Genomic DNA, 15,444 nt, shown 5'->3' with positions numbered 1-15,444 from the left:
AGTGCTTAACAGTGCCTGGCACAAAGTCAATACACTGCTTGATGGTGGGTACTCATGGTAGGATAATAGTACACAGAGTATGTGCCAGGTAAATAAAGATGACCAGTACTCCCCTTGTCTTCCAGAGACTAACAATCTGAAGGCAAACAAATTGCGTCTTATAATCAATGCTGTTAGAATTTGAGCACAATGCTAAATGATCAGGGAGTAAGGAGAAAATTATTAACTCTTGTAATCTAAAATTGTTCTGTTAAATTTTTTTTGTTTTCTGGATACATAGTAACTCAGCTTCCCAAGTACAACTTAGTGTCTCTCAAACCACACATGCCTCATACATAAAATTTGAAGACTCATATGATTTTGTTCCTATATCCCCTTACAGGAACAATAAGCAATTGGTTTTAGTATGTGTGAACATTTAGGTCCATTGAGAAATAGTTTGAAAAAAAGAGAAACTGGCATTGAACACATATACAAAAGGGAAGGCACATGATACACAGAAGAATAGTAGAGAGTTTGCAGTAAAGCCTCAGGAAATAATAACAGTGGTAAAGATAACTGTAGAGATGACTGGTTGGGAAAGACCGTGATGCTGATAAATGAGAAAGACTGAAGGCAGAAGCAGAAGGGGACTACAGAGGATGAGATGGTTGGATGGCATCACCAACTCAATGGACATGAGTTTGAGCAAGCTCTGGGAGTTGGTGATGGACAGGGAAGACTGGCATGCTGCAGTCCATGGGGTCGCAAAGAGTTGGACCAGACTGAGCAACTGAACTGAACTGAGTGATAACTATGCCCACTGGTTTTTGAAGTATGTGGGCTGCTGAGATTTGAGAGTTGCTGGTGGGGGTGATACGAGGGAGATTTGAGGACACTGGCAGAATATATGTAAATATAAGTACATATGAATTCAAAACTGAACACAGAGTTTAAAGAAGAAATACAGATTGAGGAATTGCCTTTTGATGTTGGAGGCAGAAGAATGTTCTGTTTGAATTTGGGTTCAAATTACTAGTTCAGTTCAGTCACTCAGTCCTGTCTGACTCTACGACCCCATGGACTGCAGCACGTCAGGCATCCCTGTCCATCACAAACTCCCGGAGTCTACTCAAACTCATGTCCATTGAGTCGCTGATGCCATCCAACCATCTCATCCTCTGTTGTCCCCTTCTCCTCCTGCCTTCAGTCTTTCCCAGCATCAGGGTCTTTTCCAGTAAGTCAGCTCTTCACATCAGGTGGCCGAAGTATTGAAGTTTCAGCTTCAACATCAGTCCTTCCAATGAACACTCAGGACTGATCTCCTTTAGGATGGACTAGTTGGATCTCCTTGCAATCCAAGGGACTCTCAAGAGTCTTCTCCAACATGACAATTCAAAAGCACCAATTCTTTGATGCTCAGCTTTCTTTACAGTCCAACTACACATCCATACGTGACTACTGGAAAAACCATAGCTTTGCCTAGACGGACCTTTGTTGGCAAAGTAATGTCTCTTGCTTCTTTATATGCTGTCTAGGTTGGTCATAGCTTTCCTTCCAAAGAGCAAGCGTCTTTTACTTTCATGGCTGAAGTCACCATCTACAGTGATTTTGGAACCCCCCAAAATAAAGTCTGCCACTGTTTCCACTGTTTCCCCACCTATCTGCCATGAAGTGATGGGACTGGATGCCATGATCTTAGTTTTCTGAATGTTGAGCTTTAAGCCAACTTTTTCACTCTCCTCTTTCACTTTCATCGAGAGGTTCTTCAGTTCTTCTTCACTTTCTGCCATAAGGGTGGTGTCACCTGCATATCTGAGGTTATTGATATTTCTCCCAGCAATCTTGATTCCAGCTTGTGCTTCATCCAGCCCAGTGTTTCTCATGATGTACTCTGCATATAAGCTAAATAAACACATTGACAATATACAGCTTTGAGGTACTCCTTTCCCGATTTGGAACCAGTCTGTTGTCCCATGTCCACTTCTAACTGTTGCTTCCTGACCTGCATACAGGTTTCTCAAGAGACAGGTCAGGTGGTCTGTATTCCCATCTCTTTCAGAATTTTCCACAGTTTATTGTGATCCACACAGTCAAAGGGTTTGGCATAGTCAATAAAGCGAAAGTAGATGTTATTTCTGTAACTCTCTTGCTTTTTCGATGATCCTGCGAATGTTGGCGATTTGATCTCTGGTTCCTGTGCCTTTTCTAAAACCAGCTTGAACATCTGGAAGTTCATGGTTCACATATTGTTGAAGCCTAGCTTGGAGAATTTTGAGTATTACTTTACTAGCATGTGAGATGAGTGCAGTTGTGCGGTAGTTTGAGCATTCTTTGGCTTTGCCTTTCTTTGGGATTGGAATGAAAACTGACCTTTCCCAGTCCTGTGGCCACTGGTGAGTTTTCCAAATTTGCTGGCATGTTGAGGGCAGCACTTTCACAGCATCATCTTTTAGGATTTGAAATAGCCCAGCTGGAATTCCATCACCTCCACTAGCTTTGTTCACAGTGATGCTTCTTAAGGCCCATTTGACTTCACACTCCAGGATGTCTGGCTCTAGGTGAGTGATCACACCACTGTGATAATTTGGGTCATTAAGATCTTTTTTGATCTCTCAACCTATACCTAAATCCTTTCAGAGTTTAGGCCTTTTCCTACAGGAAGAAGGGCCACTCCTTTATTAAACTGATATGGGGAGAATGGATTGGAAAGAGGTCATGTCTGAAGATGGGGGAGACTAACCAGTGGGAAGACTATTTCAGATGTTCAAGTTTAAGAGCTTGTCTGGCTTACTTCACTCTGTATAATGGGCTCCAGTTTCATCCATCTCATTAGAACTGATTCGAATGTATTCTTTTTAAAAAATAGTAAGATGACCAACAAGGACCTACTTAAAAAAAAAAAAAAAAAAAGCTTGTCTGAGGCAGCAATGTTGGCAGTGCTCAGAAGGGAGGAACAAGAAGAGGCTCTGGAGATTAAACTGAGAGTTCCTGATTAATGTTGACCACGGGGAGTAAAGGAGAAGGACATGAGGAAGCCGCTCAGGTTTCTGTCTGAAAGGACTGTATGAATAGGGGTACCAGTCACAATTCTATGAATACATGTAAAGAATACATGTACAGTTCTGTGTATTCTTGCCACCTTTTTTAATATCTTCTGCTTCTGTTAGTTTGGTCCATACCATTTCTGTCCATTATTGTGCCGGTCTTTGCATGAAATGTTCCCTTGGTATCTCTAATTTTCTTGAAGAAATCTCTAGTCTTTCCCATTGTATTGTTTTCCTCTATTTCTTTGCACTGATCACTGAGGAAGGCTTTCTTATCTCTGCTTGCTATTCTTTGGAACTCTGCATTCAAATAGGTATATCTTTCCTTTTCTCCTTTGCTTTTCACTTGTCTTCTTTTCACAGCTATTTGTAAGGCTTAGACCATTTACTTACACTGTGATTTTGGGAAATTATTTAATTTTTTAAGTCTCAGTTCTCATCTGAAAGATGGGGGTTGTGATAATACTAATCGAACAAGAAATTTAGGATTTAGAAAGTTCTCTAAACACTTTGCTGCTTATTTACAAATAGTGAACATCTAGTAAGGTCAGTTCTTGCTGTTGATGGTGATTATTAATATATTGTTTCTTTTCTTCAGTCAAGATAGGTGAATTTACAGATATTTCAGGCAAATTTAGGAGAAGATGATTTCCTAGTGGCAGGTTATTGCCTACTTAGAATCCGCTGCCTTTTGTTATCTTATTCTAGGGAACGTAAAATATTGTAGAGTTTCATAAGTATATCTGTATCTCTTTCCTCACCTATTTTATATCATGTGCAGGTTTAAGTTCCTACAGAATTTAACAGGTAATTGAAAAATATATCCTACAACTAAAGAGCTATAGCATTCCAGAAATCCTTGATTTCATTACCTGATTTAATGAATGTAATAATTGGTAACATGCCAATTTTACTAATAATGCTTTTAAAATGCTTAAACATTTTTCATATTCTCCCTACTGTCATGTGTACCCTGTTTTCTCCTTTCTTGATATTTAATAATTTTATGTAATTAAGATAAACAGTTTGATTTAGCATCCTCTATTACGAGTGATGTGTTAGAGGACATTCCTTTCAGGACACTTTCCTGAAGCTCACTTAAACTCCTCTATCCCATGCTCCCGTAAGCCCTGTACATTCCCTGCTTCTCTCCCTTCCTGCCTCTCTCTCTCTCTGTCTCTCCCGCCCCTCTCCCCTTTCTTCTCTCCCTGCCTCTCTCTGTTCCTCTCTCTCTCTCTTTATCCTTTTAACTTATCTGCCCCTTAGCCTTGATGGTAAGAATAGTATCATGCAGCATCAAACAGGAAACAGCCAGCACTCAGTAGATACTTAGCTAGGTTTTGTTGAATGAGTGAATGAATGCTGCCCTCTTGCATCATTGATCCAGTTCTGAGACCAGGGTCAGCAGTGTACCAGTAACTGATTCAATTAGTTATTCATTTAAGAAGGCCTTTAGGAATATGGTAAAGTAAAATAAAAAATAAATAAAATTTAACAATAGAATTAAATAGTAACCTAATTCCAGAGACTGCTGTCTGTGAAATAGCTGTCTTTCTAACGTTGTCTGCCCTTCTTCAAACGCCGAATGCCTTCCATTAGTTACCCGGTTGCTAACCACTCAGTAGTGTACCTACAGTGACAGGTTCAGTCTAGAAGACTGAAGAGGACTCCTGATAAAACTGTCTCTAATTCAAGGCCCTTAATTCAGAGCTGTAGACCTTAAACACCTCAACTCTTAAAGATTCTGTAGGTGATGTTAGGGAAAGGAATAGTGTAGACATGAAAAAGCTTCATCATGTATGTCTAGTGATTGAGCATTCATCTCTTTGTTCACAAGAACTTGAATTATGATGCATAGCTGTGTAATAAGCAAATGATAGACATAAATCAAATCACAGATTGCCTCCTGGGCCACCCAGCACATGCTGTGTCAACCCAGCATGAGACTTGCCTTCTTCTCACATGACAGATGAGCGGACACAGGAAAAAGTTTGCAGGTGCAAGAGGAAGCAGCTTCGAAGATTGTCCTGGCAGCACCTGTAGCCTCAGTATATACCATTTACCTCCCAGTGTCATGACTCTCGGCCATAGGTCACTTTGAGACTTACAGCCTTAACCCAGCCTGCTGCTGCCTCCCCCTCAAGTCCCCCTAGAGTTGCTGCCATTGGCCACTGTCCAAGAATGAGGTTGCACAGCTGTCCTGACAAATGAGTTTCCCCCATTCAAGCCAACAAATGGGGAGTTTGAACTGCTTTGTAATACTCTTTGCCTCTGGGTTGCAGAAGCTATTTAAGATGTAATAAAGTATCTTGCTCTCTGGTACTGTGTATTTTCTTTTTGAAATTATGTAAACATCTTTAGGATCCTTTTAATGCAATAGTCAAGAAATCATCCTTCTAAAGGGACTTGATTTCAGCTTTCTTCCTCTTACTTTTTGTCTCTCCCAGATACTAAGGATTATATCTTGGAGCCGCTTTCTCTGCCAGAAAGTCCAGGTGGCACCACCAGCTTAGAAGGTTCTCCATCTGTGCCTTGTATTTTCTGTGAAGAACATTTTCCTGTGGTTGAACAAGACAAACTTCTGAAACACATGATTATTGAACATAAGATTGTCATAGCTGATGTCAAATTGGTTGCTGATTTCCGAAGGTAAATTTTGTTTTCATCCATAGAAGAATTAGGTTTACTATTTCATAGTGGAAACGTATAACTTAATTATTCCTGTAGAAATATGAAAATTCATACTCTTTTTCAGGTTTCACCTTAGCCTTTTTTCAACTTTGAGCTTATTTGCATTCTTGAGGAAGTTGTATTTGAAAATGTGACATGCTCTTGTATTTCTACAAATTCTGGAAGTAGACCAACTTTCTAAAGAGTTGATAATACTCCCTTTACCACATCTCATGAAATTTTTGGCATTGTTGGTCTCTATCAGATTGATGTCCTTTTTATATTTCAGGATACATACATTCTCCAGCTAAGTAAGTTCTTCCTGACAGCCCAGAATAAATTTGGTAAAAAAAAAAAAAAAAAAAATTTTTTTTAAGCCACCCAAAGGGAGGTTTGGGGGAAAGGGGATCCTTGGATCTTAAGTGTTATGATAAAGTTGAAAATCAGAAAAAGACTGAGTCTTTCAACAACCCCGAGGGGTATAAGGGGTATAAAAGGAGACAGCAGCTAAGGTCAGTGACTGAGGTGCTCGGAGGAAGAGGATGAAGAAGATGAAGAGAAGATAGGTGTGAGTGGCTGAGTAACTGCCAACACTGGACGTGGTGAGAAATGTAGGAACCTAATGTGTGTAGCCGGATCCTGAAATGAGCTAGACTCGCCAATTCTAGACTGCTTCTCAGAAGTGATTGTCTAAGAGACATGCCTTCTCTTAAGCAGGTCTAATGGAGTAGTTATGTATAGGTCATTATTAGTTGAAAACACCATGCAAACAATATGGTGGTAGTTAACTAGCTTAGTATAGTTACTGAAAGCACACATTTTGGTATATCTGGTAAAGTCCCATTTTGAGATGTTCTGCATTGGTTTCCCTACAGAACATTAGAGTAGCCCAGATATTGTAATGTCCTTGCATCTAAATTCTGTATCTGCCAGACCACATTATTCTTAGCAAGCGACTTCTTTCTTAGGATGGGTTTTGCAAACATCAAGCTGTATTATTAAGAGTAGACTGTGAAACCCAGCCGGCCTAGGATTGAATGCAGGCCCAGTGACTTTCTTACCATATGACTCCCAGCAAGCCACTTACTTCTCTAAGCATCAGTTTTCTTATCTATAAAATGGGGGTAACACCACCCCTCATAAGATTGTTGAGCATTATATAAAAACAGGGTATGTGTCGCACCAACTAGCATCTGATATCTTTCATACCCAATAAATAGTAGCCAAATTTTTAATTATGTTTTGATTACAAAAGGCATATTTTAAGTCTTAGTTTTCTGCAACTAGAGCTTAAGTTTTCAATAGGCGTTTGTTGCTGACCTGAAAATCTAATTATGGTTTGTAAAATTTGTTTTGAGAAATTTTTGTTTCAGGTTCTAAGTACTCTAAACTTCTAGAGTAAGTTTGTTTTTTAAGGACAAATAAGCACAGTGCCCACAGGGGTAATATTAGCTATTCTGTAGCCCTTTGGTCCTTCGCAGCTGCGTAGCACCTATTCTGAATGTCCGCTGTGTGCCTCCTGTGTGGTGGCTGCTTTTATCCATTCAGCATTGCCACTCAGCATTTGAGTAGCCTTGGGGCTGTATGCTTAAGGGGCATAGAAAGTTATATGAAGAATATATGTCACCAACTCCTAAAATGAGTTGTTTTTTTTTTTTTGCCACACCATACAACGCTTGTGGGAATCTTAGTTCCCTGAATAGAGGTCAAACCTGGGCCCCCTGCAGTGGGAGCATACAGTCCTAACCACTAAACCAGCAAGGAATTTCCTAGAATAAACTGATTTTTACAAGCTTTCAGTGGAGAAGCTGTGCTTCTCATTCTCATCCATTGTTCTTTATTTTCAATTAAAATATTTGTATATGTATGTATATATGTATATACATGTGTGTATGTGTGTTTTGGGAGTTTTCTCTTACATGCTACAAAGTTACATGTAGTCATATCTGTTGATTTTGTTTTAGACACTTAAGCTAGAGAGCTTTGAATTGTTTACTTATTCAAATAACCATTGATAGGAGTATCAGCTAAGTTATGCTTTTCTAAATTTTTTATCACTTGGCTTTTCTTTGATGTAAAACTATATTTCCTTACTCTTTTTTGTGATATAAATGCAAATTCTCCCTCAGAAATTGCAGAAAAATGTGATGATCAACCAGTGATAATTGAGTAATGTTGAATTTTTCTTTCTCTTCTAAAATCTGTAAGGAATGTCTGAATCAGAGTTTGTATTTTATCCTCTGTACTTATGTAAGATAGCTAAGTGGCTATATTTGTTCTAATCAATCTCCCTTTTTATCATTGTTGTCAATCTCATCTGTATGTGGGCAGGAAAATCAAATTATTTGCTAGGTCTCAGGCCTTAGGAGTTGATAATCAAATGTTAAGATCAATCACATTCTAAATGCAACCATGTAATAAAATGGATGCTTTAATTAAAAAGAAAAAGATGTTTGTCTGATAGAAGTGCTTTCTAAATAAAATGTGTGCGTGTACTTTAAATTTGGAAATCTAGATTTTCCTTGTCAACTGTCCCATAATTAAATTAGTTTCATTCTCAGGAAGTAAAAACATGATTAATTCAAATTGACCAGGAATGTATATGAATAGGCTTTAGTATCTTTTAAAATATTCAGCCTCCTTGAGGTATTACCTGCCTGCTTTTAAGGAAACTAAAAATTCCTCTCCAAAACAGTACACGCATTGACTGCTGTGATCAGAATTAAACTGGAACCTTCTCAGCATTGTATGACTTTTTCTTAACAGTTATTGAGGGGAGGAAGGGACAGTGAGTTCAATTGGCATGGATTAATTCACTCAGAACTGCTTTATAGCTTGAATAATTAATATATGTAATAATTATTATATACGCTTCTCAGAGAAGAGTTGTTGCTTCTGAGTACAATAAGTAATCAAGATGATAAATAATAGATAAGAGATGCACTTACCTCATCCTTTGTAAGAAATAAGCTCTCATCTAAAAATGTGGAATATATTTAACATTTTCTTTATTGGAACAAAGTAACAGTAAAACTTTCCAAGAGCGAATTAACAAAATCTCTCCTTTGATCCATTTATTAACATAGCTATTTATATAAGCTATTTGCTAGCTTTATGCAATAGATAAAACTTTTCCAGAAGAAAAATGTTAACTCTTAATTCTTTGCTCCTTTCTATATTAGATTCCACTCATTCCATGCTACTTAATTAACAACTATATCTCAAATCTTTATGCTTCTGTCAGTAGCACACCAGTTACAGTGGGGAGTTGGACAGGGGAGATGGTATTACTACAAAGATTTCTGGCTAGACATGATTAAAATTCTTTGAAAGAAAGTATTTGCTGATGACCAAATAATTACTTTTGTGGCTTTTTAATAAAATATGAAATGCTGTGATAACTCTCCTCCAAATAAAGGATCCATACCACATATTATTTCTTGGCTTCCTTTAGGTATTAGGTGGCTGCAACTGTAGCTTTAAGTAAACTAAAGAAGTAGGGAAAAAATGAAGAAGTACTAAATGATTTCTTAACATGGAACAATAAGTTTTAGTGGGTAGGAAAAAATGCCATAAATGCATGTGTTGAACATCTGCTATCTTTAAGACATCTCTTGGTTGAATACAATTTATCCGAATGTTTTTACCAACCACAGGAAAATGGATATATTGACACTTCTTAATTCTGTGGTAAACTAAAAGTACTATTATGTGATAACTGTGATGTATCTTAAATCTAGACTTAGGTCAAAAATTTATTGTAGTTCAGATCTGTTCATATATCATAAGATATGATAATATATTTAACTTATATGGTAGTTTATGATAATATTTCACTTTTGTAGCATGATTTTTTTCATTTGATGTTGGTGTCACCCAACCTTTGGTCAGGAGGAGACCACTCAAATGACAAGTTTGTGTCTATTGGAGTGACCTCTTACCTGCATTATTCTCTTTTCCTCAGAAACTGGCTAACAACATCTCAGAGATGTTCCTAGAGATGGTGTCTAAAAAACATCCTTTCCAGAATTCATAACTACTTGTTCATGGAGCAATAAAATAACTTTTAATGACTGTAAAGGCCTCTAGACTATAAGAATATAACAACAATTTCTCTCCCTTCACGCCATGGGAAGCCTTAACAATTTGAGGAGCATAACTGAGGTTCTGTCAGACAAGCTGTCTCCATGATTTTAAGTCAGCTGCTGTTAGTTATCATGTCCCTTGTGCCTACCACATTGAGGTAAACAGTGATACAAAACAAATATGTGACATGAACCTTCTCTTCAAAGACCATAGAGAATAGGAGTGAACGTGGAAGTCCTTGGAGACTCAGAGTCATTGACTTTTGGAATCAGCACTTCAGAAGAATTAGTGCCACTGTAGGGTCTCTCTTGGGACCTTCCTTGGTGGCTCAGTGGGTAAAGAATCTGCCTGCAGTACAGGAGACCAGGGTTCAATCCCTGAGTTCGGAAGATCCCCTGGAGAAGGAAATGGCAACTCACTCCAGTATTCTTGCCTGGAGAATCTCTTGGACAGAGGAGCCTGGCGGACTACAGTCCATGGGGTCGCAAGGAGTCAGACACGACTGAGTGACTTTCACTTCACTTCAGAATCTCTCTTGCCTCGTCAAGCAGTTCCAATTCCACAGCCCCAAACAGCTGGTGCAAACTTTCAATACCTACACAGGAGATTAGGAGCAGTTCAGATTAAGAGCTGCTTTTAGGGAGTATGCTTTTCAGAAAGGGAAGACCTTCCCTCTCCCTTCAGACTTCATTTCTGTACTTTGGTCTTGCCCTGTCAAAAACTGTTTTCCAAGGGCTCTAAGGAAGTTGAGTCTCTCCATGGTCTCTGAGGAAATTCTTCAACTATCCATTACAACTATAATATAATCCTAGAGGCTTTCTCCTGCTTTTTTCTTGTTTTGAGGTTCTTATGTAAATTGGTCCTCAAGTGACATGAGAGACATGATGTTGTAGGAGACTTAAGATTTGGAGACAACAGATCCCAATTTGAAAGGTCACAGTTGTGTGAGCTTGGGCAGGTAGGGTCTCAGTAACAGGAGCTGCTCGTAGTTATCATCCTCTGATCACTCTACTCTTCCTCCACCTTAGGCACCCGTGTGTGCCTTCTGACACTGCTAATACAACTGTTGTAACTTGCTCATTACATGTTTGATGAAATGTTATCATTGTTTTTGTTGTTGTTTTGGATGCCAGGATTTCTTTGGAATAAACAAATTCTTTATTACTCTGGTTTTATCTAATTATGTTATTTTTCCTTATAATAATAACCGGTCATTTATTAAACACCCAGAATGGTGGGTGCCGCTTTACATGTATCATCCTATTTAATTATCAGCAATCCATTTTGCAAATGAGTAAGCCAAATTTCAGAAGTTTTAAAAAACCTTTCAATTCAGATTTATATCTCTAAAGGCAAAGGCCCTCCTGCTTCTCTCTACTCACTGTTGCCTGCGGGGCTGGTGTAATCAGTTGATAAAACATCAACTATGAGGGTTTGACCATAGATTTAATTTGGAAAGCTAAACTACTTCTAACTCACAATTTGTGCAGGTAAGAGACTCTTATTGTGTTGACTCTGTTACAGAATTAATCAATGACAGTTCACAGGAAAGTCTCATCACTAGTATCTGCTCTTATCTGGTCATCTGCTTCATGCAGTTATCATTGCCTTTTAACAAACTGTACTCTAATGGGCTGGTCACTATTCTGTTTTTCCCAGAGGATATCACCCACTTCAGTGGAATAGTAATCAAGAATGATGAACCTCTCCTTGGTGTATTCTAGGGGTAGCCATGAGGGAGCTCCAGATAAAACGTGACTCTTCTGTTTTTTTAAGTCAGTTATCTTAGCACCTGGTCCTGCTGTGTGGATTTGATTAGTCATGAAAATAGATGTCTGTGTATTTCCGTTTGGAAGAACGATCCGTCCTCTATTCCTGACATCTCTACTGGACGTTCTCTTGTGGTCCTTCATCCGTGTCACCACTCTGCAATAGAAAATATGCTAAGGGAAGAGTAAGAAAAGTGCCTGGGAATGTCACTTTTATTCTCTTAAGTCTTCTCTTGCCTTTTTTTCTCTTTCCCCTGGAGAGGGAAAAAAAGCAACTAGTGGAAATGGAAAGGAGGAGAATGAGAGTAACTGTGTAAGATAACTGGGAAGTGGAAGATTGCTGAAGCTGGCCAGGATGGCAAAGGAAATAAGCCTTTTAGAGGTGCCTTTTCTCTTTCTGTGTTCTTTGATGGATCTGAAATGCTTTCTGCTCTGTTACTTCTAATGTGGAAGCTAGTAAGCTAGCCATAGGGTCGTAGTTCATTATTTATACTATTTATCATTTGAGGGTGAGCTGGAGCCTAAGATAATCATTTTCAGATCTCTTAAAATAAGGTCTAGCACTGTTTTATAAGGAAAGGGTTCTCCCCCTTCTTACCCATCCAGGTTGATAGCATGGTTATACATGAGAAGAATGAACTAAAGCATCTGGTTCTATTGTTACACATTATTCTTTTACTTCTTTTACTTGTATATTCTATACATGGTGTTGTTATCCATTTATATTTTATATAAGCTCATGTCATGGTTATCTCTCTCAGACCTCTCTCCCAGCACATTTTTTCCCCCTAATATGTAATGTATGTCCTTTCTATAGGGGACTATAGGTTTGGGAAATTAAGGAGAGAATTAAAAAAAGCTGAAATACTGGGGGTTGGAGGCTACTTAGAGAACCTTACAAGAGTCTTTAGATACTCTTCTACCTCTTTAAAGCATTTAGTGTGGACCTATATATGCAGAACACTGCTTGGTGCTGTAGCAGGCCATTTAAATGTATTGCTTCTGTGTACTTTATCTGTATCACTACGTTCCATCTCTTTCACAGGTTTTGGTTCTTTGTTGTAAGGTTCTTTTTTTATCCATGTGTTCTGATAAATTGTCAACTATATAGTCTACCTTTCCATCTCCTTTCTCCTCCATGAAGGAGATCACATTCTCTTCTTTGTATAATTTGATAAATGGGATTGCAATTGTTAATATAAATCTTTTTAGGTAAATGGAAAGATGAGCAGTTTGTTGAATCCTGTCATCTTTCTCCCTCTTTCATCAAATGACACAAGTCTGGCTATTATGCTTTGCTTTTAAATTTAGCCAGTGTCCTTCTTCTAACTCAGCTCATTAGATACAGGAATTGTAAGCTTGGCTGTTTTTCTAAAAGCTAAATTTCCCTCCTTTCATATACAGCATGGACAATATGGAATTGTTCTATCTTGTTATATAGATATTCAATTTAGACAAACCTTTTGTTGCATTGTCATCATGATCTCTTCTTTTGATGTATAAGATAAACACCTAGCTTTCAATTTATTGGAAAATGTGTGATGAAGCCTTTTTAATCATTGTTGCATTTTAAGTTCACATAAACATAGATGTGATTTTCAAAAAAACTTCACTATTGCATAAAAATAATTCATTTTAATTTTCCCGTATGTCTGTTTATTGAATTTATGGATGGTAAAACATAATCATTTTCATGCCCTTACAGGGTAATGTTATTTCATTAAATATTTCATGGTTCTACAATGCTCTATTGCCTTTCTATTCACAAATTTTCTAGCAGTTTTCAGTCAACATTTGATTATTTGCTTTAAGATAATTAAATGTTCTAATAAAATCCTATCATTCTCAAGTAAGTAGTTCATTGCGTCTTCTCACTATTCTTTCTTTATGATTGTTCTAAGGTACATTTTATATTGGAGGAAAAGGTTCACTGAACAGCCCGTTACAGATTTTTGTAGTGTGATAAGAATCAACTCTGCAGCTCCATCTGGTAAGTGTACATCTTGACTACCATCTTTCCCCTGCAATCCAAAAATTCAAATGAATAATCTTTCTTTAGTTGTAATTCTCTAAAATAATAGCTAAAATTAAATTTCTCTGTTTATATTTTCTAATAACTTCAATGAAGCTAAAACAGAACTATACACCAGAAGAGATTTTTTTAAGAAATAAAAAAAATTTTTTAAGTGAAAAATAACATTTCTCATTTATTTTTCTCATATCTCAACAGAAGAACAAGACAATTATTTTTTGTTATGTGATGTTTTACCAGAAGATAGAATTCTTAGAGAAGAACTTCAAAAGCAGAGACTGGTAAGTAGTAAGACTTATTTTAAACAATGAATAGTGTGTTGGAAATACAGAATCATTTTTGTTATTGTTCTTTTTGTTTGTTTGTTTTTATTCTGGAAACTTTCAAATATACACAAAAAAGGAGATAATGCATAAAGATCTTAAAACAGAAAAAGTATACACTTGATTGAAGATTAAAGCATTTCATGTTAAAAATGCAGAGAGAATTTTTGGCTTTGTTTTGCTTCCTGGATTATCTCTAAAATAACAACAGAGCTTACACATTTTAGTGTAATTTTAGTTGCCTGAGACATGCTAGGGTTCAGCAGTCATGGAAAAATGCCCTCAGCTAAAATTGAGTTGAATTGATTAACTTTTTTTCTCCCACTGGAATGTGCTATGCACGAGCACTTCTTTTGTTCCTCTTTATGAATTAAGCATATAGTTTGATGGTAATACCCTTTCTCATTTTCCGCCTTAACAGTAAGTACACTAATTTGAAAATTGCAGTATCTTTTCAAAAGATAACAGCATATACAATTATGAAAATTTTCATTTTCAGAAGTTGAATAGAAATTGGTTGATTTTTTGAAGTTACTAATTTTATTTAAAAGTATCCAATTTTCCATTATTTGTCAATAAATCTCAACTATTACTTGAAAATGACTGGCTCATTTTTTCTTCTTTTAGTATTTACTGAAGTGTTCCCTGTATCTTTGGACTCAGCTAGATATATTGTAAGAGAATGTAGTATTTCTGCTAAATCCTCAAGAGATCTAGGAGGAAAATAATTTCTGTCTACTAAAGTCATAAGATTTGAGAAAGTCCCCTGAAGCACATTATGTTTTATAAACATCCCAGCTGTTTATTTCTCCCATAAGCAGAGATGGTATTGTTGGGTATTGATTTATATATAAGAAAAATTATGCTTTTCCTGTAGCAACAAACCCAATGAAGAAAGAGGACTTCTCTTCTTTCCTTATTGTAATATATAAGAAATCCGCAGAGTCAGGATAAATTTGCTATCATTTTATGAATTTTGTTTGGTAGTACTTATTCATAATTTTTTATTTTCATGAATTTTTTCACTCTTACAGTGTTCTTAGTCAAGAATAATCAGCTATCATAATCCTAGTACTCCTATAGGTTTCTTTATAAGAACTTAAACTGTACTACTTCGGTGGTTACTGTTACTCAGCACACAGAATCTTTACTGTATACCTGTAGATAGATTCAAGTTTCCAGAAATATGTCCATCTATAAAGTTGAGGTAACCTTTGAAGATTCTGACACCAGCTTCAGCATATGGGCTCTTAACTCACACCACCAAGCAATTCTCTGACACCAGCTGGATACTCTGTCGATATAGTACAGCTCAATCCTGACATTGTCTGTCCAAAGACAGCATCAGATGCCACAGGTCAAGGGCTCAGACCTGCAAGACTGACATCCACCTCATATGTTGTTCAGTCCCTCAGTTGACACTTTGTGACCTGATGGACTGCAGCATCCCAGGCTTCCCTGTCCTTCACCATCTCCCGGAGCTGGTTCAAACTCATGTCCATTGAATCGGTGATGCCATCCAACCATCTCATCCTCTG

The 15,444-nt window shown here is 37.3% G+C and overlaps 1 protein-coding gene across 3 annotated transcripts in view; it reads left to right on the top strand.

Moving 5' to 3' along the window:
* The window catches only part of ZNF277 (zinc finger protein 277), a 130,987-nt gene that overhangs the window by 62,788 nt on the left and 52,755 nt on the right, over positions 1 to 15,444 (top strand). For all 3 annotated transcript variants that reach the window (XM_065939295.1, XM_065939293.1, XM_065939294.1), the window contains 3 exons: positions 5,474 to 5,675; positions 13,453 to 13,541; positions 13,782 to 13,864. In XM_065939295.1, coding sequence (XP_065795367.1) covers positions 5,474 to 5,675; positions 13,453 to 13,541; positions 13,782 to 13,864 — 374 coding nt within the window. The remainder of the gene's footprint in view (positions 1 to 5,473; positions 5,676 to 13,452; positions 13,542 to 13,781; positions 13,865 to 15,444) is intronic.

Source organism: Muntiacus reevesi, chromosome 6 (genome assembly GCF_963930625.1).
Source record: "Muntiacus reevesi chromosome 6, mMunRee1.1, whole genome shotgun sequence".
Classification (NCBI taxonomy): Eukaryota; Metazoa; Chordata; class Mammalia; order Artiodactyla; family Cervidae; genus Muntiacus; species Muntiacus reevesi.
The sequence above is the reverse complement of the archived record's forward strand: the minus strand, read 5'-3'. Positions and strand labels throughout refer to the sequence as shown.